The sequence below is a fragment of the Odontesthes bonariensis genome, chromosome 13 (assembly GCF_027942865.1).
Source record: "Odontesthes bonariensis isolate fOdoBon6 chromosome 13, fOdoBon6.hap1, whole genome shotgun sequence".
Lineage (NCBI taxonomy): Eukaryota > Metazoa > Chordata > Actinopteri > Atheriniformes > Atherinopsidae > Odontesthes > Odontesthes bonariensis.
Genome location: NC_134518.1, coordinates 20,961,932 through 20,988,763, shown reverse-complemented (window position 1 = coordinate 20,988,763; position 26,832 = coordinate 20,961,932). Strand labels below are relative to the sequence as shown.

Genomic DNA, 26,832 nt, shown 5'->3' with positions numbered 1-26,832 from the left:
TTTGATCGTGCAGAGAAGACTGAAGTCATTTTATTTATTTGTTTGCGTGCTGTACAAAATCATGTAAAGTAACATTTGGCCCCCAGACGATTTATAATTACAGTTAGAAATTGTTTTCTTCATGAACAAACTAGTATTCTTTCATTTTCTTGAGCAGGTCATCGAACTACAAATGTAGAAATTTGCTGTGGAAATCTTTGTGCGGCATGTAAAAATGTGTAACAATAGCTGTCAGACTCAGAGAGGCGCATCTGGTTCCACATGGTCTATTGTCGTCCAAAGGTTGAGGTGTGTAAGTTAGGATGATTAAACGAGAACAAGAAGGCATTGTGTTGTAAAGAAAACCAATACAGAAGAGATGATTATGCATTATATAAATCAAAAGAACTGCTCAGCTAACAACTCCAGGAGTAAAGCCAGATAAACAACACAGTCTGTAATCACCAGACGGCACTGGTTTAGGCATGATGCTTTAAACACAAATGTAGTTTCAGAAAGCTAACAAAAATCTGTACAGCAGTGTGAAATATCAATATGATATATTTTATGTGATTCACAAACTTGTAAACCTTTGCGTAATGAGTTACAAGACATCCAAGAAAGGTGCATGACTTTGGCGTTCTGTAGCTACAAGCTAAAGAAAAACTGTTTTTACTTCAGACCAGCCAGGCAAACGCAGCACCCTCTATGTTCATATCTAAGGAGTAAAAATCTTTTTTAGACCGCCATTTAGGAAAAGACACTGTTTATTACAGCAGTTCTTATTATCGTAGCTATAAAGGGACATATAAAGCCAAAAATATACTGTATGAGATGGCACTGATAACACATGTTTGTGTATAACTATAAACTAATCTGGAGTTGGGCTTATTTGCTCGAAATGTAATTACTTTTTATTGTTGAGGACATTGAAATGAGTTTTCTTAAAACCACTGTAACAAACAACAACAAGTACAACAAAGCCTTTGTGCTGATGTGTTCCGGCTTAGTAAAGTCTATGAAAGTTCTCGATCAGTTGAGAATGTGAAGAGTGTGCAGTTCATTCCAGTTTCAGTCCTCCCCAGTGGGCAGATATGTTCACTAATGTTAGAAACAATGGTTTATGGGCAAGGCCCTGTCTGTGTTTTCCTCCGAAAAAACTGGAGAGCAGAGTTAAAGGGGTGAAAAAAAATGAAAACAGACTCTCAGAGGATGTGTCCTCGATCTGTTGTTTTGTTTGTCCACTCCTCGCCGCCGCTCTCTCATTTGTTTTTCATGCTGTCGTGAGACAAAACGCTCAAGGCAATTTCACCACCACCACGCAGGCGCCTGCCCTTCCAATGTTGAGAGGGACCTCCTACAGGAAGACAGAGGTTAACATGCAGCTTTTCATCAGAGGCTGCCTTCAGAAACTCCCATTTCCCTTGATGCAGATAATAGGGCTACACTGCCAAGATGGGTTGAAAAAAAAAAACTAGAAACGCCACGATAAAATATTGATAGGCTTCTGTGACTTCATTGGAATTATGCTCCTGAGGGATTTTAACTGAAGCCTTACTCTTACATGATACTAGCTCTTGCAGAGCAAGTACAATTTCAGTGGAATCATTTTAAATGTCAGAAGTTACAGTATCTCAAATGAAATCTGAATTGTGATATTTTCTTTTTTGCATCATAAAAACACAAGAATTACAGCCATAGAATGCGGGACTGCGTTGCAATAAAAACCAAAAAACTACTATGAGCTGCTGGGATTACCTCGGTCCACTCGTTGTTCTGAGCATCATAGGACTCAACAGTGTTCAGATATGACTGGCCATCGTATCCACCCACCGCATAGAGCCTGTCACCCAGCAAGCAAACCCCCACCGCATCCCGGGGAATGCTGAGGGAGGACACAGTGGTCCATGTGTCCGTCTTTGGATCATACCTGTAAAAGCAATACAAAAAGCAGAGCTGAATGACATTGTTCCAGTCAGCCAAAGTATTCTGAGGGAAACAATATCCCATCACCACAAAGGGCGTCGCCATGTACTAGTATTGACCGTAGTCGTGATGTTAAAAGAATGAAATTTCAACATTGTGTTGATATTGCACTCGTAATATTCATATTTGATCCCAGCTAATTAAACATGACTGATTGCAAATTGGGGGTTTTGTACAGTCTCTACAGCTTCTTACCTCCTGTCTTGCGGGTGATTTAGTTACCAAAGTTGACAAAGCTAATTCTTAAAAAAAACGATAAAACATTTTTCAAGCTGTCACTTGGTATCACAATAATATCATATCATAAGTGCTTTTGGTTGTGCATTGTCAAAATGTGAAATTGTGACAAACCCAATTCCCACTAACAGGCACGGCCTCATTCTTACCCTCTTCAGTCACAGATATCTGAAGGGGTCTGAGGTAAAGTCTTTTCAGCGTGAACAAAGAACCAGTCACGGCACGTGTTTAATGATTGGTAATTCATGAGCGAGGAAGTCATTCATGTATTTAGAAAAAAAAAAGTCAGCTTTAGGTCAAATATTGATGTAATATATTTTTTAAATCCTACGTGGTCTGATATGAATATATATATACACCACGACTGTATGGAATACGGTCAGTTCAAATAATGGGAAGCACAAAAAAAAAGTGACATGACATATATTTCTTGATTTTGTTGGCAAATAAAAATGATAGGGGGGTGTCCTTGTTTTTGGTGGACACTCTGGCCACCAGATGGTGCCAGACACGATGAAATGAAATTATGTGGAACCTCATCTCCTCGGTTGAGTAACATGTGGCTATACAGACATGTCTAAAGAAGCAGGAAAAGGGTGGGGATCAAGTTTCTCTCTCTTTTGTCATGATGAGAAAGTTGACCCAGTGCAGAGTTCCTTTGACAGCGATCCAAACACAACAGTGCGTTTGTAAAGCATTTACTGACCTCTCAACACAGTCAGAGAGTCTCGAGCAGTGGTTGGAAGCGGGGGCATCGTGTCCTCCCACAGCATACAGGAAGTTGTTGTATGTGGCTACACCCACACCGCCTCTCCTCTTCGCCATGGGTGCACACATGCTCCACTTGTTGGTGTGCGGATCGAAGCACTCCATCGACCTCAAACACGAGCTGCCATCACGACCTCCGACTGCAAACAGTCTGAGAGATGAAACAAAAGGGTTCTGAATCTTGACAGAAGCTGTTTATAAAAGTAGTCACGATGGCGTGATCGTGTGATAGATTTAAAAGATATGGTACTGAGTCGGTGGAGAGCACCTATCAAAGGCGCCTTCCTTGAGAGCGTTCTTTTCTAGAAAGATCACTTCAGTGCATTAAGCGCTTGGAGCATTCAAGCCCAACATCAAGAGAGCAGAGGCTGGAGAAACTGTTTGCTTGTTGTCTATTTTTGACCCAGCTGCAAAAAATAACCCAACACTGAATGTTGGACGTAGCTGAGCTGCGGGCTCTTTTCTCCTTCAGCACTCAAACATATTTGGATCAAGCTGAGAGCCTCTTTGCTTAATTTACAGTTAAATTGTGTTGTAATGCATTTTATACATACATATACATGAGATGTTTTGCTTTTAGAGAGCTTTTAGATTACACTTTATGAATTGCCATGCTTATCAAAGTAACCTAGATGGAGACAGCAGGTCTTCAATTATATAGGAAAATTATAGGAATTCAACTATAATGTTGTAAGTCTGATTCAGTGTTCATGCTGCATTTTGGCTTTTCCTGGGAAAAGTGCACTGCAAGTTACACAACCCTACTTGGATTATTGCATGTTCTTGACTTTCAAAAACAAAGTATCCTGGAGGGTTTAAGAGTTTACGACATGTACGGAATGGAAATGTATGGAAAGTACATTTTATAGAGCTCACAACATGAATTTAATGTGTAGCTGTGCACTCCAAAAAAGAATCAATACAGACAAGCCAGATCAAAACATAATAAGGGCAAAAATATATAAAATATATATGATTTCTTTTCCCCCAAAATTCTTGCAAAACTTTTAAGAAGAGGTTTGAGAGAGTGTGTGTTTGATTCTGTGGGCAGAGAGTTCCACGGGGGCACAAACAACAAAAAGCCCATCCCCAGTAACCAGTGGATCTAGGGATTCAGGGGGGCTTATAGCAAGTCGATACAATTGAGAGATATTTAGGTGCAAAGGCCATTTAGTGCCTTAAAAGTGAGCAAGTACTTCAACTTATCCACCTCTCTTTCAGTTGAGGTCAGAATATTAATGCAAGGAAATAAGTATAAACATATTTTTGACAAGCAAAAACAGGATGTTATTGTATTGATTTCGCAGGAAGTGGATAGAGAGGATTTTATCATAAAACTACGTTGGACCTGCTACAATATGCAAAACAATATGCATGGCCATTAAATTATTAATATGTTATTTTTTAAATCACAAAGGAAAATGTAAAGCACACAGTACCATATTAAAAGCATATTTTAATGATCCAGAAGAATACTATACTATAATTCACTATAGCTAGTAAAATTTATACCATATTTAAGGGTCGCTTGTGTGTTCAGATGATTCCGTCAGTGTAGTAAAGAAGGAGCAGAGCAACTCACTTTCCATTGAGCGCTGTGACTCCCATGGTGCTCCGTGGAGTCGACATGCTGGCCACATAGTTCCACTGTCTGGCCTGCGGATCCCAGCGTTCCACTGTGTTAAGGTAGCTCCAGCCATCGTGGCCTCCTACAGCATACATGGGACCCTCAAGCACAGCAATGCCTAGAATAAGAATAAGCACAGAAAATTTTCAATTTTCACTTTGATTATGTGAGATTGTGTGTTTATGATGGTTCGACTCATGTAATTACACAAAAATCATAGCTAATCATATCAATTATACAATTATACTTTATTAATCCCCAAGGGGAAATTCCAGAATATAGTATAGCCAAAAAGCCACACCCTCCACTTAGGCCGAATGAAATGATGTATTACTTTTTTTCTATTTCTGATTATAAGGCACAATGTAAAGTAAATGAAATTCTGGTGAAAATTAAATTAAACAAAAAATATTTCCAGTGGATCTTGAGGGTAGAGTTGAAGCAGAGGTACTGTTCCCATTTTAGAGCAGTCTGACTCATGCTGCGGCCCAAATCTATTCAGAAAACAGGAAGACTATAAAATTTGCTGTTATTCCTCATTCCCAGGTCACAGAGGAAAGCAGTTTCCACTAGCAACAATGCAAGGTGTGTTTTAACTATTTTACAACCCTCATTTCCTCGGGTGAGAGTTCAGTTATTTCTAGGGAACATGAGGGCATGGCTGCACTCACAGAGAAGCTCAGTGAGATGCTATCTGGTATTCTCATAATGAAGCTACTTTTTTATTACTTGGTTTTGGAATGAAAGGCGTAATCTCTCTCTTGTGTTCACCCACAACTCACACAGCAGGAAATGTCCATAAAGGGATCCTCACAGACACTAAGTTCAAACATATTCAGACTAAAAATATGCACACGATAAGCAAAGCAGCAAGAGACATTTGCTACAGTGTAGATCAAAGACAGCCCAGGTAATCTGTGCAGTGTGATCTCCTGGGCTCGCTGATACCTCCGATCACACCGGGTGAGTGAGCTGAATGTTTGACAAGATCTCCCTGCACAGTTAGCAGGACCTGTTTCAACTGTAAATCAAAACGATTCGGATATGAGACGAGCTGGGCAGGGAAGGGTAAAGGAGAGCAGGGCCAGCACAGCTTGCCAGGCTTTGATATTGGTATAGGAAAATATCAAAGGTATGCGTCAAAGAAATGTGGGATATTTTTTTTTCCTTTACCAGCATATCATTTGTGACCCTTCTGAGCATGCGTCCAATTTTCAAAGTCGTAACACCTGGTAAAAGGCTCAAATCTGAAAGCATTACAAGATATTTGATTACTTTACTTGAATTTCTGGCACCTGATAGATTAATTAATGTGTTAATGAAGGTATAAACCACCAATTGAATTACCACTTGTGAAAGCTGTTCTACATTTGTAAAAAAAAAATATTTCTCCTGAACTCTGATTAAAATTCTGATTTATTCTGAAAAGTAACGATACAATGCGCAAGATTGCCCTGCACAAAGAAATAATGCTGTAAAACAGGCTGTATTCTTAGTCTACATCGCTTCCTGTAGTTGTCTGACATAGACACCTACCAAGTCCGTGTCTGTGTGTTGACATTGGGGGCATGGTGGACCACACTTTACTGATAGGATTGTAGCACTCCACCATGTTGGATGTCTTGAGTCCATCTCTCCCGCCGACCACATACAGCTTGTTGTCTATCACCGCCACGCCAAACTGCAGCCGCCGTCCGTTCATGACTCCAACTTGGACCCATGTGTTTGTCCGCAAGTCATACTTCTCTATGGTGGTAGAGCCTGCAATAAAAAACACAGCAAGCGTTACATTTTTAAGAAAACTCATTGCCGGTATACTGGCAACCACTTTCTATGAGTTCTACCTTTGGTGGCGTCCATCCCTCCCACAGCATAAAGCGCGCCCACAGTGGACTTTCTGGGTTTTGTTCTTGGACTCTGAAACATGGGACGTCGTTCAGGCAGCAGGTGATACTTCATGGCCTCCATCAGCAGCTTTTGACACTCCAGATCATCAGAGAACATCTTGTTGTTTTCCAGATCTGCGAGGAGCTACATTGCAAGGAATCCCATTAATCAGCTGCACAACGAGATTAAAGGCTCTGTGCAGAGACAGTGCCTACGCTGGAAAAAATCAAAGTCTTACCAAGTATATTTGTCTCATTTCTAGTTAAAATATCTCATTACACTTAATATAAGACACAACTGCCTAACAAGTACTATTTCAGCCAGACATAGGGACTTGTTTGAAGACAATACATCTTGAATATCTTGTTAAATGAAAAAGTCTTGTAAACAAATTGTTTTGAGTCGGATTTCATATGAAACAAGCTTTTTTTGACATTTGAAGAGGTTCTAAAGCTAATTTCAAGATCACTTTTATCTCAAAAGTCCCAAATATCCCGTCTTATTTTAAGAAATCTTGACAAGTCGATTTTCACTAGTTCCATTGGCAGATTTGTTTGCTTATTTCAAGCAAAAACGTCTTTTATTTGTTGTTTTTGTTACTTATTTTTGGAGGGGCATTTTTTCCAGTGTAGTGTTTAGATTTTAAGGAAATGACCTTCGACTGAGTGCAGGGAACTACTGGATGAAGTTGTGCTGATTTTATGAAGTTTGTGGAATCCGATTAAGCTGTTTTACTATCTTAGAAATGATGTTGTTAATCTGACTGAAGAGCAAAATAACTCAGAAATAAGCTTCATTTTCACTGAAGGAATTATTTTTGTGCACAAATGGATTATAGGTTTTAGGCAAGAAGAAAGAAAAGCATAATAAGAGATACAACCAAACATTACCATAAAGTAAGATATAGTAAGAATAATATGTATTGCAGCTTAATTCATCGAACATGAAGCATTTTGCACCTGTTCAGTAAATGGATTGTATCATATTTAATTCTACTGTTTTAGAAAATATCCATTTATCTGGGACTCTGAAGCTACACTGAAGAAGTTACTTTTAAAATAAGACTTTTGATGTATTCTGTCTTTTTATGAAATGTTATAATGTTGAATATTTCCCCACACTTTTCATATTCATGAATTTAAAGTCTATTTTCTGCTCATGCTATGCCTGCAAGTAACGTCAGCAGCACTGCTCTGCTGAAATCAGTTCCAGCTTTGACAAAAACAATGATTAATTTCACTTGTTTATTTCTCTCACAGAAAACAGCCTCTTCCAAGCCAATGGAGAAAATAGCTCGTGTATGAGATCACATTGTCCAGGGTTTTTTTTTTTATTTAGAAAAGCAGCTGCTTCATTGTTTTTTTTGTTTTTTTTTCAAACAATAGTGCCGTGGGTGTGTTTCTTTTCTCTTCCTAAATTTATTTGCAGTGAAATAACATACATGCACGTGTGTATAATTAGTTTTGGAAGGCAACTTATGAGAAAAAAATTAATAATTCAGTGGCAGGAATATTTCTATACTTCATATCTTTGCAAAAGATGTGCTATTTTTTGTACAGGCTGGCAGTAATCATATAAATAAATGAAAAGCTGTCACATAATAAGCTGTGAAGGAAGAATGTTCTTTTTTCGGTCACTGAAGTGGCAGCTGGCCATGGATTTTAAGTGGTTAAGTGTCAGAAAAGAGTGGCAGTAAAGAGACAGTAAAAGTGGCAGAAAAGAGACATGCTCACTTCTCAGTGTACTCACCTGTGGAGGGAGAAGAGGCAGGCGGATGAAAGCCAGAAGCACCCCAAGGTCTTGTTGTCGAAGCTGGACATCATATCTCACCCACATCATCAAAGCTTGAAAGATTGTTTCTTCATCAGGAACGTTGATGTCATCGCTGGAGAGCAGCTTAACAATCTCCGCCGTGGGGAGCAGCAGGAACTCCTGGTTCTGAATGACCTCCAGGAAGTGTTCCTGGAACAGAGAGGAGACACAGAGGAGACAGATAATCATCAGTTATTAGCCGAATGGTACGCTCGCTGCATCAGAGTGTGTGTGTGTGTGTGTGTGTGTGTGTGTGTTAGAGAGTCTGTGTGTGTCTCTGTGAGGACCAAGTAGCAAAAGGACAGGGAGGTGAAGAAAAATGGCCTCAAGTAGTAAGATAGTGGCATTTGGGAGTCTTTTATCTTGAAAAACTGATAATTTGTTAAATACTCATTTTGCTCATTTCAGAAAATTACCCAAATAACAGAAATCAATCTGCCATAAAACATTTTTTTAAAAAAGCTTCTTTAAAAGTTAATGAGACATTTTTTGTTGCTAATCATGCACGATACCGATAAGCCTTTGCATGCCTTTTGAGGAGAAACAGTATGGCCATGCTGTGTCCAGCTCTAAGCTATGTGGAAGCTGTTCTCTATTGCCTTAGTAATGATTAATCTTCCATTTATTGGCCAGAGGCCCAGCCAGTATGACAGCACTGCATGACTACCACTTCAAGGTCTTTGTCTCTGGGCACTTCCATTAGAGATGATATACTGTATAAAACCCTCTCCTACCTCTATGCATCTATAGTATCTCCAGCAGTAAAACACTTGAAAGACACGCTGAGCAATATTTGGCTGTAATTCTGCCCTGTGTACTCTTAGAACAGAGCGGCCGAGCATTAATTACCCAGCTATCACAATAACTTTGCGCTAACTTTAGAGTGGAAGCTCCAGAGTTACAGAAAACAAACAAGCTATCGATTATCAACTTGCAACAAATCACAGTGTCTTGGTCTGATCTTAATCAGGCCAGGTTTTAAGAGCTTAACATGGAGAGGCTTAATGAAATGAGGGACATCTATCGATCTCTGGTAAAAGCCGAGGGCAGAAATTCCATCCAACTCTGGCATTGTTTTAGATCAGTTAGTTGTGAGCATTCTAAAACATTTGACAATAAAACTGACAGCTTAACCAAGGTTGTGTCATTTCCATTTAAAATCGTGTTTTCAGATCGTCATTGTTGAATTAACTGCCTGGAAAACGAGATCAGCAGGAAGGAATTCTAACGGGTTTAACTACAACAAAACAGTTATTGAGCAACATCAGTGCTTTTTGAGGAGGAGAGCTGTTGCTTAATCAGTCTGCAGCTGGGAGGATTACTTTACTAAACCTTTGTGATTAACATCTGCAGAGGCTAGCAAAAACAGACGGCTAATAGTATTCTCTGAAATACAGATTGATCAATCAAATCTAACAAAATATTTCTATGTACTGCAACATGAAACATGCAACTGTTTCATAGAGGAAAAGGATGTTAGAGGCAGATCCTGGCTGCCTCGCTCAAATAGGAAAACCAAGCTTATCAAAACACAACTCGGTCCACTCAGGACGCAGCGGATGGTGTACCAGGAAGCCCACAGCTCTCCCTCTTCATTACTGAAGTGATTGAACAGGAAGCTGGCCCTCTTGTGCAGTTTGATGATTAGATTAACCTCCTGCTCCGGGATGGGGGCTATGTAAACTGGGTGAGCAGATGTCCTTCAGGAGATAACGCCTGCCTCGCGCTGCCACTTCTGCATGACTGGCAAAAAAAAATGATCTGACAAATATGCGGATGAATTTTAAACCAGTGCAACTATTCCTTGGAGAAATACACTGAAAACGCACGTATGGCTGTGCACTAATCAATGTGCAGCAATGTGGTATCTCTTCTGACAACACACAATCAAACTGTATAAATTGAAGGCGTGAAACTATTCCATTTCTATTCAAATGTGCTCATCATCTCAGCTGAAATGATAAAATAAAAATAACCAAGGAAGCAATATTGTATTCCTTTATAGCTCATGGCGGGTTATTCAAATTAACTGGGCTAAAAACAGAGAACTGCTGAAAAAGATTAATGTGTTTTGAACTGTGAGTCTAGAAAAAAAATGTTATCTATACAATCTGTGTTTACTTACCGACTTTATTAAATGCAATAAATATACATAGGAAAAAGAGTTGATTGAAAGAGCTGATGCAAGCACGATAAAATTTAGATACATCCAGAGAGGAAGTTAGTATACTATCCATCATTTTTGAGCAAAGTCAATTCAGTTCTTCACGAATGTTGCTATACTTTCATGTGAAGTATATTCAAGATTTAAACATCATTTTTAAAAACATTTCTTACTATCATGGCTTTCATTGTTATAGCTGCCAGTGTACATTCAGCCAGTGAGGATTACAGTCTCTTATTGCAAATAAATTATTTAGCCCACCATATAAATGTGGCCTGGCCATGTTCACGGTCCTACCATGGTGTAGTTATGAGCCACATTCAGCAGGTCCACACAGCCCTGGGCGTCTGCAAAGGATCGTATTCCAAGGCAATTGGAGGGATGGAGCTGTTTCATGAGGAAGCTACAACAGACCTGGATGACTTGTGAAAGCTGGAGGAGGCAAGCTGCCGCCAATAAGCTCTCGATGGTCTCCTCTTTCAGCTCAAGGACACCTGCAATGTCAGGACGAAGAAAATAAATTTTTCCTGACACGACTGAAGATATCTACAAAACTGCAAAAATCACTTGAAACAACATTTCAGTCGAGTAAATGGCAAAAAGAGGAGTTCAAGCAAAGTACTAAACGTGGACATATGTAAAATGAAGATTAGTTTCTGTTGAGGTTCTTCTTTAAAAAAAAAAAACAGCCTGGATAACATGTGAGCTGCTCTGTTGTTAAACCAGACAGCAAAACATACTTAATAGTTATGATTATCATGTCAGGTCTCCCTTTTAATACTGCAGAAGAGCATAATCTAATTCCAACACATGGTAGTGGATTTACCAAAGGGCACTTTGCCTAGTAAAATAAAGCAATTTTCTGTTGAAGAGTTGCCCACTCAGTCATCCCATTGATGAGTTGTCTTATTGATCCATTCTAATCATGCAGGATTTCAGAATCTCATAATGACTTACAAGAGCCAATGAATTTCTTGATGAGCACTCACCCGTGTAGGCAAAATTAACCAGGGATCTGAGGGCGTCAGGATCAACTCCCTCCATCTTTATCTCCTCCTGCTTTGCCTCTCTCACATCGCTGGTGAACATTGCGGCAAAGTAGTCTGAAACAGCACTTAAGACCAGTCTGCCATAAAATTAAAAATGCATAAGATAAATTCTCCTATCATTGCTTCACATGTTAATAAGATAATCTAGATGAGGGGTCATTTCAAGCATGCGCTTCATGCCCTCAAATGTAGTTTTGCACATTAATAACCAGCATGTCTTCACAGTTTATTATTATTTATTCAGTCAAATTATAGAGAAGAATTATTTCATGCAGCTACTGTTTCATGTGTCGTGCTGTGCTGCTGCTTGAGTGATTTAACTCCATCTGAGGTCACCATAAGAAATGTAATCCCTTCTAATTTATGACTCCACTTTGTCAGTGGATGATAAATGGTTTTATCCCACATAAATCTTTTTTTTTCGGAAAGCTATAATGGTAAGACTTCTAATTATGTTAACTCATTTGTCTCACTCCCATAACAAAGTGGTGTATTCATGAAGGAAAGGATAGATCATATGACACTGCAGGGAAACCAGAGGCTTTTTCAACAATTCCAAAGCATGTACCGTGTGTCATTTATTGTGCCTCACACTTCTTTACATTTGGGTACTGTTGGAGAATAGCAACACAAATATGAATAAAAATAAAGACACGCATAAAACAGGCAATCGCTGCAGTGTGAGGTTACAAGTGAGCTCGTTTTCTGTCTCTGAGGACACTTTGTCTTTCATGAGTCTGTCTGGATGAACCAGTAAATTGGCATTCAAGCAGATGCACTCAGTGAGCACAATGGTTTTAATCATTAAGGAGATGTCATGTGATGTGTTCACCTGAGCCAGTCTACTGGGTACTTGATGCCCAAATATTGACACCTCTATGCTGGGGATTAGTATTCCTTCAGGTATCAAAAGTAATGTGGACATGAGGAAGGGCGGTGTTGTAATTAGATCTCAGCAGTGTCGATATTTACAAACTAATCAGATACGATGGAGTTTGCATGTCAGCTATCATCTGATAATCAGAAAATACTTCATTTGCATTTCCAATTATTTCTCAGAAGGATCGAGTCGACAAATTTCTTTGCAAACCGTGATCCAAACCAAAGCTTTAATGCCTGCGTCACCAGATTAATGAACCGAATCCAGATGAGCTGCTTTACCTCTAATCTATAGCAGATGCAGAGTAATTAATGGAATCAAAGTCGATAGAAGCACAAACACCAACCTATGAGCTGGTATCTTGTGATCTCCTGCTATCAAGAGAACATCACACAGCTGCTTGTGCTGGAGGTAGGTCTCCATTTTACGAAAGGTCTGTTCTGCATGATTTGCGGCCTGGAAAAACTCGTCGGAGGAGTTCATTCTGGAGAAATTGCTCAGAACCAACCTGTGGAAGATAGGAAACAGGGAAAAAGAGAGACTGCATCAGCACCCATTTCATCCTCTGGAACATGGCATTCAGGGTCTTCTAAGTGCATAACTCAGAAGACTTTATTAGTTGTGATACATTTTGAAAGCACTTGTGTTAAAATAAAAACTCGATATACTTTAGAACAAACTATGAGCGCTGACTTTAAAACACAAATAACTGGAGGTGAATTCAGTCAGTAAATCTTAATTTAGACAAATTAAATTAAACAAATTCATTGTGTTCACTCTTCCTGCCCGAGTACAAAGCAAGAGACAAAAAAAATAGCTGTACACATTTAGATAAGCAAGAAATTACTGAGGACATAAAAGAGCTTATTTGGGCACATGGCACCCCTGAATCCTTTTCTCCCTGCGGTGCATCTGCATCTTTCTTGCCACTCTAAGCTGAAATTAAAACTGTTATGGACTAAACTCCATACATAAGTGGCTCAATAAGCACTACCGTCCAGTGGGAAAAACAAGCCGTACAATCGATGCAACAGCTTTCCAGAAAGAGCATGTGCACAGCTTTTTGTCTGTTGCTGCGTGCATCTGCATATCTGTGTGTACATGTCTGTTTTCCAAAATACAGGGACTTAACGAGTCAACCAGCCTGTTTTTTTTGCGGCATTGTGGCAAAGCCGAGTCCCTGTCCCCACAGGCTGCTGGATTACACGCTGTTAAACAGGCATCCAAGTAATCCCTCACACTCATGACAAATAATAAAGCCCAGTCACTTTGGTGTCCTTCACAGAGAAAGTATGTTCACTGACATTTAGGCCTGTTTGTTAAGCTATATAAACACCCTAGCCGTCTCTCCAAGAGAATCCAACGCCATCTCTTGGTTCTTCTGCTGTGTGAAGACTGATAGTGTTCAAAAAAGACACAAAGTTGCTGCAATTTAAAGCAACACTTCCTATTGCTGCTCATATGCTGACAGAGCCACATTAACAAGTAAAGTTACATATTTGTCAATGCAAATAAACAGCTTGGCAGCAACGTGTATTGGCACACTCTAAGATTGATATTGCAGGAAAGACGGAGAGGGTGGTGGCTCTTATGGCTCTTATTGACATCCTGTTTAACACGCTAATATAAAGTTTTCAGCAGAGCGTGAAACTTTCTCCTCTTTGTTTACCTATGGCAACAACATTTTACCCCCGGGAATTGTTTATATTGCACTGCGGTCACAGCAGTATCCCGTAGTCTAATCTTTATTGGGAGACTTTATGCTAAATGCAAGAGTAATTTATTGCCCTGTCTCACTATTCCCCACTGACTCTGGAGTCTTGCAAAGGAACACCAAACAAGACTGAATAAGCAATCGGGCCATAAAACTGAGATCCATTGCTTTTGTATTGGCTCCAAGGCATGCTGTAAGGATTTTTCAGGCCTACCAATCTCTCTGACACTAATTGCTTTGATATCACATTCTGGGGAGCAGTAAATTTGCTCCAAGGTGTATATTTTACTTCTTGTAGTGGGCTGGATCATCAGTGGTATAGCCCAATTTTATTGAGGCACTAAAAACCCAGAACACCTTGCGACAGAAAAACTGCTGTGAGGACAATGCTGCTATACTACATTACTGAGTAATTCACAGAGAGACGAAGGGACCATATAGATTTAATTTACTGTGTACAAACAACAAAAAAAAAAAAAGAACATAAATTTACCTACAAAACTGAATGAGTTATACCAGTGCAGAAAACTCTGCTTCATTTATCATCACACATCGTCCCATTGCAGATTTTCTTTAGTAAGCCAATTTCACCTTAAGTCTTAAGTCATTTGCTCCTCACACTTTCTCAGAGCTATCCCACCACAATGTGTCTGTTGCCCCCAAGACAGTGCAGCGACACTGCATATTTAATGCCAAGCAGGTGATGAGGAGGCTATGCAGTATTCACAGTTTCATCAAGACTGCTCTATTGAATTTCCATATGCTATTTTCTCCCACAAGAGGCAAACAAATGCAGCAATGCAGCGGTTATGTGAGGATAAGCAGATCAATGGTTGGAAATTTCAAGATGTGCCTTCTACAGCCCAGATTAGCTCTTAAGTGTAAATGTCAGACATGTTAAGAATTTCATTCTTAGTCCGACCAGTGTCAATTCCATCTCTCTAAGAGAGGAAGTTGTGCTCGCCTGGGCCAAATGGGAAATGTTTCTTTCAAAATGGATTATAACAGCTATTTTCCCCCGAAAGCTACAGAGCAGCTCGAGTCGGGTTGAGAATCCAACAACTTACAACTAACAAAGCTCCATGCAGCATTTGCCAAGTCTATGTATTCCATGAGACCTTTATGCCTCCGTACTTTCACAGGCACTGTACTACTATAGGGACTTTGTATTGAGAGAAGTACATTCACGGACTGTAAGGACTTTATCCAGAAAGTGAGACTGAAATGAATACAAGAATTGATTTTTCTCTCTGCACTTTTCCTTTCTCGCAAAAGTTCACAACAGATATTTCTCTTCTGAAGGTACCGTTGCACTGTTATACCTCTTTAGCAGTGATAATGACTTAGGACCTCTGGCAGCATATACTGAAAATGTCCTCTGAAATTTGCTCCAAGTGCAGTCAGCAGGCCCTTTATATCAGTAGGTGTAATAGAAAATTGCCACAGCTGTTACCGGGAATTATATATGACCTTATATCTTCTCTATGGTGGCCCTCAGAGCAGCTGCAACTACGAACAACCAAATTCTGCAAAGTGATGCAAGCACTGAATGTGGTTATGTCGATGAGTGTCCTCAGCAATACAGCGAGTATTTATGTGCTGGGGGTTTGGGGGTGTATCTGAAAAATGTGCAGATGTTGGCAGAAAACTCCTCACTGCTTTACTGATGGCAGGTTAACTTGCAGAGTGTATGTCATTGATGGATGTTCCTTCATCTATTTAAAAAAAAAAATGCATTTGCAGTTGTAATGTAACATATATTTACACATATACAACAACAACCACACAACCCGGACAACATTTAATTTTATGGAAATATATTTACACAAAGCAGGGCTACGTCTGACTCCTCAGTTCTCGTTTCTAATTCTTTCAAGAGTGCTTTCAGAGTTCGAAGGGCGGTTTTGATTACATCTTACTTTGGAATTCATAATTACAATTAAATCATATGAAGTCCGTTGCTGAATTGAATTTCATTATCATTTAATCCTCCACCTCTATCCTTCCAAACTCAGTTAAGATCCTCACAAGGACATTGATAACAGTACACCAGTAAACAAGAAATTACATACTGAAATGGGTTGTGCTAAAATGGTGATGTGGCGAAATGGAAAGAATATGTTTTAGTTCTAACCATGATGTATTTAAACCTTAACCCAATCATTTGGATTTCTAACCATTAAGAGATGCTGTTGCCTAAGTACAACCAGAAAATTTCCAAATTTACCCATACTAATAATTATGCATTTTCATAAATACTGCCGCAGATCTTTCATACTTTAATAAACCAGTTTGCAATTTTAACCCTTTCATACAGCCAGTGTTGAGAAAAAATTTTCATCATTGTCATATATTCATTTTGATTTGCATTCACCAATGTCTCCTCACTTTATTTGTATGCAAGGTGACTGAGGACACAGTTTGAATAATGGCATGGCCCTTACTAATAAATTCATGGAAAACAGTGTCAGGGATTATTTATCTCTGAATTAGCTCCATTTGGCTGAAAGAAAAAGGGTGATCCTTATTTGAGCAGAAATTAGAGGATGTGTTCAGCATTTAATGTGACTGCATGTCCTCTCACCTCTACTTAAAGCTTTGTTCAGAAGCGCAAAGATTTTCTACTTCCTGCTTTATCTTTGACTTCCATGTAAGATGGCCTTGGTGATACAGAATGCTGACATGATAAGAAAAATAGGTGAAATTTGTCATACAAAACCATAAAATCTACAAACTTCTCGAGGATTATGATAGATAAACGGAGTTTTGCAATTTACAGCATCTTAAGAAGGTGTCCGCTGGATGTGTCTCACACAGACCATTTGAGACTTGTGGCGTTATGAGGCATTCAATAAATATCTGAATTACTGCTGTCGACAGGGGGAAAGGTGGTGGTATTTCTTTTCCAAGGCAGTGGAAAGGGAATTGAGATATCATTCAAACTAACAGCCCGCTGACTCAAGTCTCTGTTAGTGTTTATGTGGAGGAGGTCAGGGTTTCTATTCCACTTGGGTTAACTTGTTCCATATATTCTCTGCGAAACGTTATTTGGATGAGAGTCATGAGGACGATACAAATATAGTGTATATAGATGGAAAACGAGATATTACATCCATCTACTTTCTTCACTATGCCTGATTTAACTGCTCTGTAGATTTGTACTGTTGCAGTCAGCTGGATCAAGAAGGTCATTCAAATTTTAGAGGGAAGCTAATGGAGCGAGAATAATCATAACAGCCCAGACCACACATGAACACGTCACTAACTTTTGGGGTAATCATGAAATCAACGCAGAACATACAAAACTCACAGAAAAATCATAGAAATGTACATTTTCTCCTTAAAGAAAAAATAAATCCTCTGATTGAACTAAAATCTTCAACTGGAAAATAATGTATATGGCTTCTACATTCTTGTGAAGTTACAACTAAAAGCTGTGAGCTGTTTTCATTTATCTTAACGTTTAATTAAATTTGACAGCAATGTGAAAAATTAATAGGGGAGCAAGAAACCAAATTAATGAGAAGAAAAAAAACTAAGCAATTGATGAGAGGGCTTCCTCATAAAAACTCTGTATAATAAGATTGTCACTGTGAGGCAAACACCAAAAAATGACTGGCACGTATTTTTCCAACTACAGAGGAACAGCTAAACTTTTGTATTTTACACAACCAGCAGAGCTGATTTTCTAGATTTAAGTCTGACGGGTTGTGACAAATTACATGTCAAGGATTTATGATGTGAGACGTAATAGGGCCACCCAGCTGGTGAAGTAAATGAATGTACATATCTCAGTGACATCCACACATCTGCTAAGCTACAGATAAACGTGTGAGCCATGATGTGTCACACAAGCACTGTTATAATTCAGCCTAAGTTGTACATCTACACATGCAGTACTTGTCCCAAAGTTACAGTTATTGATTGGCTGTGTTTTAATTAAGCATGCCTTTGATTAGAAACGGTATTAAGCATCTTAGACATATGGTTTTCCCTACTAAGTACTCCTACTGAAACTGCTTTCTGCTATTTCTTGCATGGAATGATCAGGAAAAGTTGCTGGCAGGGCAAGTCTTCATATGCAAGGAGGAAAAGATGTGTATCAATTTTTTTGATTATTAAATCTCATTTAGACTGTAATGTTTACATTTTTGTTTTCAGGAAAAAACATTTTTTGATTATCTGTCATTGTTAAATCCATAAATCAATATCCCCAAAGTAGAGGATATATGAGTCAAGGATGGATTTTTTGATCCAATAGAGCAGAACTGTTTCAATAATTCAGTATCATTGTCAAAATATGCTGGATGTGCTGTATTTTACATGGCCGGCATGAACTCAAGGTCCCAGAGAGCTTGAGAGCTACACATTTCTACTGTGAGGCACATCTTTTATGCATGTAGTTTTCACACATAGGAACTCCAAAAATTGAACATCTGCCAATTATGCCAACATGAGGAGCAGAATGTGGAGTTGAATCTGAAGCCGAATCTTAACTCAGAATAATTTATGTTCACTTCAGGGAGCTCAACCATCCACTGCCTGTGGCATTCATTTAATCCACATTGACACATTTTTGGCTGAAGGTAGAGACTATGTTTTTTGAATTAAATATCTAATCAACGTGAGCCTCGTATGAAAACAAAAAGACAGGTTTACTTTCATTGTTCTTTTCATCACCAGGTGCATGGAACAAAAGCACAGGGGAGTCAGCAAAGCTTAAGGACCAATCACCTTAGAATGTCACAGACAAGATAAAAGGAGAGTTGGTCTTTTCATCTATCATGTTGAGGTGCTCTCGTGCTCTGTCGGACTCACACACTCACACACACACACACACACACACAACCCAATCCTGTTTACACCTGGAAGAAGATGTAGGAACACGAGGATGACGTGAGGAGAGACGCAACATGGAGTGGCAGGGGATGGGATTTCTCACTGGGAAACTGGTTTGAGAGAGTTCTGCATAAGGATTTGCTAAAAAAAAAATTGACTCTGTGCCAACCACTGGTGATGACAGTTTTAGCTCAAAGTGGACATAGTTGTACCAGGCAGGAGATAATTCATGTGATTGCACTTTTGCTTCTTTCTCTAGGTCCAGGCTCTGTGACGTGATGTTGTGAGTTTTTCTTGTCATCCGTTTTTAACTTAATGAGTCTGCCACATAAAAACGCTATACTTAGAGGAATCAGGCGAATACATATTATGTGGATGATTTGGGCTTTCAGTGCACTAAATGATTGAAAATGTATTTTATTTGTTTATCCTGTCTGACATGCTGTCGACAGTGAGATAGAGCTGTCCCCAAGTGAGCCATGGTGGCAGCTGACGAGGCTGAGTAAACTGTAGAAATGAAAACTGTGCAGATAACTTAATCTTAGCTTAATTAAAGGATCAGTATGCAAGATGGCACTGCAAATATTAAGTTCAAATGTAGCAGATGCACTCTTTATGTGTATTTATTCTAAGAAAATCTAAGCAGATTTTCATCATGTTTCTTACTATGTAAATTACATTTATGGTTTAGAGCAGTGCTGTACATATCAATAAAACAAAAACTTATCTTGTAATTTTGGGGTGCTGCCTCAGCCATCAGACTTATATTCTGTTTTTATTTAGCTGCTACTTTCACTTATTGACAATGAGGCATGACAGTATTTGACTTTTCTCAGTCTCATTAATAGCCATACCTTTCTCTGGCCTGCACCTCTGCAGGTTCCTCTGTGCTGCTTTTCACATCTTCCTGGCCAGGTTTTGTTTCCTCTTTCCTTGTAGCACTGGGAGAGGAGCTGCTCTTTGAAGACTCCTCATTAACCTGGAGGCCTTGGATGGTGCTCGGCTGATGATGCCATGATTGATGACCCGTTCTGACATAGACTGGTGTCGGGCCTGGTGTTGGTGCCAAAATGCTGTGGACCGGGCTGTTAGTCTTCCGTAGTCCTCCAACACCTCTTTCCCGCGAGTGGCTCTTCAGCCGTCCCTGGACAGGCGTTCCTCTGTGGTCCAGGCCATCCTGCTGGATGTAGCCTCCCACGCCACCAATACCGCCCCCTCCACTTCCAGCAGAACCTTGAGATGAATGGCTAAACCAGCGCCAGCGGAGCCTGAGGATCTGTTTCACGTCAAACTCCTTCTTCCCTGACACAGACATCCTCCTCTGTATTTGGAGACGAAGGCAATGGTACGTTGAGTGCCCAAAAACATGGAGAGCAGAGAAGAGAACAGCCTTGATTTCAGTCTTCACTGACTACAATATGCCTGCTCTCTTCCGTTTTTGTCTCAATACTATCATGACCACCTCCTCCTCCTTGAATCACTCCTCCGTTGTTCTTTTAGTGGAGATAGAAAGCGGCTTTCTGCAGCTTTTGTTCCTGTGCCTGAGAGTACTACCCTCCCTCCAACTCTCCCTCTCTGTCTTTCTCTTTCTCTCTTTTCCTCCTGTGCTGCTGCTGTTTCTGTTTGCTGCTGCTGCTGTGCCGCTGGAGCTGAGTTAATGCACATGCATGATCCTCGCTCCCTCCCCTTTGCCTCCTCTGTTTCGTTTTCTCTCTCCCTCTCAGCTTGTCTCTCATGTGCACTCACACACACCACACACACTCTCTCCAAGAGCCAGACATATATACACTGAAATCAAAATGAAAAAAATCTCACAAGCCCTTCTTAAACCCCTCTGCTGCTGCTCTGTATGAATAGGTGTATGTTGCTGTATGTGTGAGGGATAAGGTGGCTGCCTGTTCTTGCAGCGAGGGGGAGGTGGGGTATCGTGGAGCCAGGATGATGAGGTCACACCTTAACAAAGTAAATCGCTGCTTACTAAAGGAGGGACAGAGGATTATTACTAAATCCTCTGTACTAAATACACGATTTTGCAAATACAGTACTCTAAGCAAACGGAGATGGGATACATTAATATCTCTCATTAATACAAAACACACGACGACTCACACCAACAAGGGCAAGATAAATTATTTTCACTCCAGCACACATCTGTGCAGTCTGCTGTTCTCACATCAAACAGAATCCCATGGGGGAATGTCTCAATGTAGGTAGCCACGCAGAAAAAATATTCTCCCTCAGTCAACTGTCTTGAAAGCCCCCAGCGATTAGAAGTGAAAAAGTACATACTGATGAACCTTCAAGGTCAGTAAGCTGCCTATTCCACAGTCAGAGCATCTGAAAAATGTTTTTTTTCTCTTTTCCTTTTATCATCAGACCTCGCTTCTGCATTAACTTGAAGCTATTAAACATTATTGTTACATTATTGTTATTATAAGTAAAAAGCACAGAAAAAGGGTGCACAGTTAGTTAATTCTGGAACCATCAGCTACATATGACAACTGTGGTATGGAAGCATGGTTTAGGATGGATCTTTTCTAGGTGGCCTTATACACCAATCCAACAATCCCCATTGGAGACATCTGGAGCATCAGAGGACATCCATCTCATATTTTTCAGCTGATTCCAATTGAAGAATTGGCATCACAGCTGTCAGTAAGAGTCTTTGCTCTTATTGGCAGTCTATTGTAGTGAATGGCTGTACAAGAAGAGCGGCTGAAGTGATGACAGAAAGCTAATGACAACCTTAACATGACAACCACAATCTTCCCTTATTTGTCATCTTCATTTCTCAATTGCAAGCTACAGCAATGTGGACATCTAGAATTAAAAAAACTTAAGACCATCTGATAACCACGAGTCATCAGAGAGTAGCTCTGTTTGAAATTACAGAAAACCACAAAGCACACGGTGCTACCTGTGTGCCCAATTCGGCTAATTATATAATGTATGCCAACTGGCAAGCTAGATCTTCTTGCACAGGTGCAGATTACAGATTCTGTTTGTTTAGATTATGGCGATGTGAGGAGACCCAGCAGGGAGCCTCTCGTCGACACCGGTTCTTCAAAACAATTTAGGTGTATAAGAGCCTTTAAGTAATTTGTTGTGATCCTGTTGTCAAAAGAAATGTATATGCCCCATTAACTGTAAGATACAAAAGTAATCAGAAACTCAACAGTCGTTATCCTACCAGCATAATATTCCATAGCGGTGGTCACATAAGTGCATCACTAGTAATGTTTTGCACCATACCTTCATGTTAGGAATAATGAATAACAAAAACAAACCAAATTTAACCTCTATTCCTGTGCATATAAATGGATATGAAAAGGCAGCGCTGTCTTTGTTTTTTCTAATTTCCACCCCCATTACAGAGGTGAGAGGAGAACCTGGCACTCAATTGTTCTCATCCGCCTACACCACCTCCCACTGTAGATTTGGCCTCAACCGGCTACAGCGTCAATATGCACCTGTTAAAATCCTAACTGCCCATGTTTTTTTTTCTGGGGTAAACTTGCAATATATTTAATCCATTCTCTGGCTATGAATAAAATGCGTTATTTTTTCAATTCAATTGGGTTTTATTTATGTAGCGCCAAATCACGACAAATGTCATCTCAGGGCACTTGAAAGAGACAATCCAATTCAAGCCAATTAGAGTCCAAGTAGTTATTAGTATTATTAGTGGTTATTTAGTAGTTATTCTCCTAACAAATGTTGATGAATTGCTAATCTTAATCCTTCCCGCTACATTTTCCAAAGTTTATCTCTTTTAATAGTCTTAATGTTTCTCTGTGCTAAAAAAATGTTTTTTGTTTGTTTTTAAAAAAAAAACCTGTTATGATAAGGGCATTAATTTTGGGTTTTTTTACAGAGGGGGGGGGGGTTCTCTATTGAAATTAGGACATTAAATTAAAGATGGTCTGGTGAATGCATTATTCAAATCATCTCTATGGCAGGGACTACAGGATGTTGACAGACTGCATTAAGCATGGGGATCACCCTCTTCTTATACTGAAGTGTTTATGTTAATGATACTATAGCAGTGGAAGAGCTTAGAACATAATGTCAAACCATCAAGAGACGAAGACACGGATATATTGAGCTTTCTCTGTAAATATATATACATATATATATATATATATATATATATATACAGTATGTATATTTAATTTTTCTAAAGAGATACATATTATGTTATTTGGAAATGATACGGTTGAGAATTTGGCAAATATCTTTTGTGGCACTGCACTGCTACAATGCTATTAACTGCTATTAACTACATTATTTTCAGGTTGAGATTTCACTAACTACACTATGCTGTTATTCAGAAATGGACCATACTTGGGGATTTTAATCAACTGCACAAAATGACTCCAAAAAATGTTGAAGCTAATGAAATGAGCTTTTCCTTGGTTTGATTATCATAATTTTCAAACAGATCTGTTGGTGTTTATCACTGCATGTAATTAACACTCCATGCATTTATCTGGATTTATAAACTCGTAAAGCCAGAACCCTGTGAGAATAGAAATCTCCTGTTTTTTTTTTTTTTTGCCAGACAAATATTTTTCTATTCCATGCATTAATTTTGGTTTAAAGGTACACGTTCATTTTTACGTTCATTTTTTATAAGAATCGAATTAATGCAGATTCAGCTGTATATGTGGAACATAGAAAGAATTAATTTGAAAAATAAAAGTCAGAGAAGTGAGGGCCATGCACCTAAAGTCTCTCATTATCAGTAAAAGACGGCTCATACTGAAATTCAGCACATTTTCAAAATCTCCATTAGCACTAATGCAACATGTACCAGCACATCAAAATGGATTCTCAATGAAAGCACTCCCGTTATACACTATCCAAATGTCAATTCTATGTGTAATACCATAATAAAAGTCTATTTTAGTGCGATATGATCTAATGTATAGTAACAAGCAATCACTCTGTGTAACTTATTTCATTCTTACAAGAGTCAAGGACACCATCTGGCTGTTCTCTGCAGGACACGTGATGTGAGATGTCAGTTTTATGTGGTAAACTACATTATCATCTGGGGAAGTCTAATTTGCTTCCCCAGTGAACATACATGTCCTGTTAGATACCTCAAAAGGTCTACTGTAGCCTTTGAATGAATATGCTGGAATGAAACTCGTGAAAAAAGGCAGAATTATCACACCTACTATGTTCAAATCTTTCTATATTGCTATTCCGTCACAGTATAAAGTAATACTTTGAAATAGAGGGTTGTCTAATTATTCGCTATCAACGCATAGCCTAAAAGCGGGATGTCGCCATTCACAAACTAGAGTCAGCAATACGACAAGATAAAAAGTTGTGGCTGACGAAGCAGACAAGGGTAGCCTCTATATTGACAGCAGAGACAATAGAAACATTTGACAAACCTTAGTCAAAATGCATGATGTAACAAAAAATTAAAAGACAGAAAAAAATCACACAATTTTCTTCTTTGGCAAGGAGAAATAACTGTTAACTTGCAACAAAACCTCTGAAATAATAGTAATCTCTCCTCTTACCTTAAAAAACAAAGGCTATGTGTTCCTTAGCATTCAAAGATTCAAATGGTGGAACTAACTTCTAAAATGAATGGCCAACAAAGACGATCTGCATGACTGTTCTAACTCTCTTCTCCTTTGTCCCTCTTTCACTACAAAAATGTTTGCTCCTCCAGAGAGGAAAGGGGCACTTTCCTCTTTTAAAGGAAACTCCTGTTAATTTCCTTCCTCCGCACTAGAACAATTGCATTCAAGCAACCAGGAAAACTGGAATCACATCCTGTCTTTGAAGCAAAACACTGCTTTCACAAAGACTTACTCTACAAACTGTTTCTCCAGCACTATTGTTATCGAGACTTGAAAACGATACCTGTTACAGCCGTTAATACAGAAACTAGCTTGTGTACGTGCACTGATAAGGCACTTTAAGTTTTCTTTATGTCAGTTGAGTAACACGGGGGGAAAAAAGTGATTTAAAACAGCATATGCCAACATAAAGATGGGAGAGCTGATTCATTTTCATTTTAAGATTTTTAAAATCCGCTCATAAGATTGTGCTTAAAATTTCAGCCACTGTGTGGCATGTTTAACGTGTGTTTTTGAGACACCACATGCAGAATATTTGGTGAAGAGAGGGTCAATCATCAAGAACTTTTGTTTTTCCAGAAAAATATTTGAATTTACTTTTTTTAATTTAATTTCTAAAGGCTTATTTGGACGTTCTGATAAAAAAAGGAAAAAACTATAGTCCAATAAATGCATGAAGTTTTCTAGACTTTTTCTAGACAGCTTTGCATTCTGTGTGTTCTGTGTTTGTGCTCAAAGAGAAATCACAAAATTGCTTGGCCCAAGCAAGATATCAGTGTTCCTGTGTCAACCAGTAAGGGGTTCACATGCTTATGCACAGAAAAAGGAGAAGAAAAGATGGAAGAAAGTGACCAGTAGTAAATAGGAGTATGATAACTCTGGTGTGGTTGTGCGGAAACTCCTAACATAATCACATTTTCCATATTTATGGTAGGAGACATTAGAAACTGAGGGTCAGGAGAATGCTAAATGAATGTGAGGGCATCATCAGACAGGGTGATATGAATTCCATTGAAACCTTGAGGACATGAAAGGCCCAAAGAAATATGCAGAGGTTATGTTTGTAGGATACTAATTTCACTTTAATTCCGAGTACAAGTTGGTTACTTTTGTTTTGTCTATCCATTTCCAGTTTACAACACCTGCAAAAGATTATGTAGCCACAAAGACCTAAAGAATCCAGTTTGTTAGCATAGTGGGATTATATGGATTGATGCACACTTAGAAATAGCATGCTGGGTAACGTTACCCATGCCTCCAGTCTTCTGACTGCAGTTTTGTTCAAATCTAAACCATTAAAACGAGCTATATTCTAAATTGTTGTGTTCGGAAGCTCTGTTTGTGTGCTTGTGCGTCGTTAGTTTAATAAAATTTGAAACACCTATTGCATGCTTTGGTCAGTAAACTGTGCTGTTAATGTGAGATCTGTGGAAATATGCATAAATAAACGACGCACAGCTTAGGATGGAGCACTTGAAGAAAGGGCTTTATTTGCTTAACTTCTGTGATCAGACGTAACATTTTTTTATCAGAAATGGAAGCTCGATCTTTAACCTCTAAACAGGGCCATAACATCCTTTCCCTCAACTTCTACGTCAGTTATAGACAATGGGCTAATTTCATAGTGCTGATAAAACTCATTCATCAGAGTACACAATTTTTCATCTATGACGGCGAATTCACTCTAAATAGTCTCATAAAATGTGTTTTTACAAATGAAAATTCTATTAATTGTCATAAAGGATCCCAAAGTGTATATACAGAATGAGTCTGGGCTTTCATATTTACTTGGTTCCAACAAGAAGTTTGATAAGTAGTTGTAGTTTTCAGGATGCATAAACTAAAATGTCTAAAAGGTGCTTGAAATGTTCTGATTTATTGTTCTCCTTAATGTTATCACACTGTCTCATTCATTTAACAGGTATATGTCTTTGTTTTCGAAAGCTACTAAATTTATAACTTTACAAATTTCTAGTTTATAATTTGATGTAATCAAATGTCCAGATACATGACAGAATCATGTTTTCACATCTTTTTCGGTCCAATGTCATTGTCTTTTGTTATAACTGCAATAAACTGCAAGCAGACATAATTTATCTGACGAAATTAAATAATTCAAAGGTGCACTGACCTTTGATTTTTGTCAACATTTGAGTATTAAGTATTAGATGTGAGGGGAATTCTCAGTTTTAAGATGCATTTCAATGCATGCATAAACGATTCAGCATCGATGCAGCAACAGATGGTCTTAAGCATCTGATAATCGAAAATTTAAAGCCTAGACAAA

The 26,832-nt window shown here is 38.9% G+C and overlaps 1 protein-coding gene across 3 annotated transcripts; it reads right to left on the bottom strand.

The window, feature by feature from the left end:
- On the bottom strand, positions 1-24,597 carry klhl4 (kelch-like family member 4). 3 transcript variants are annotated; one of them, XM_075481528.1, is made up of 12 exons: positions 24,480-24,597; positions 19,797-20,263; positions 12,736-12,897; positions 11,450-11,586; positions 10,758-10,954; positions 8,234-8,446; positions 6,442-6,628; positions 6,134-6,358; positions 4,553-4,715; positions 2,909-3,121; positions 1,738-1,909; positions 1-1,336 (listed from the first exon to the last, which is right to left on the bottom strand). In XM_075481528.1, the coding sequence occupies exons 2-12, from the start codon at positions 20,255-20,257 to the stop codon at positions 1,277-1,279; spliced, it is 2,190 nt and encodes a 729-aa protein (XP_075337643.1). In that variant the 5' UTR covers positions 20,258-20,263; positions 24,480-24,597; the 3' UTR covers positions 1-1,276. The 3 variants fall into 3 exon arrangements, with proteins under 3 accessions (XP_075337643.1, XP_075337644.1, XP_075337642.1); XM_075481529.1 differs by lacking the exon at positions 19,797-20,263; XM_075481527.1 differs by lacking the exon at positions 24,480-24,597 and having other exon boundaries at positions 19,797-21,495.
- Positions 24,598-26,832: the final 2,235 nt, after the last annotated feature.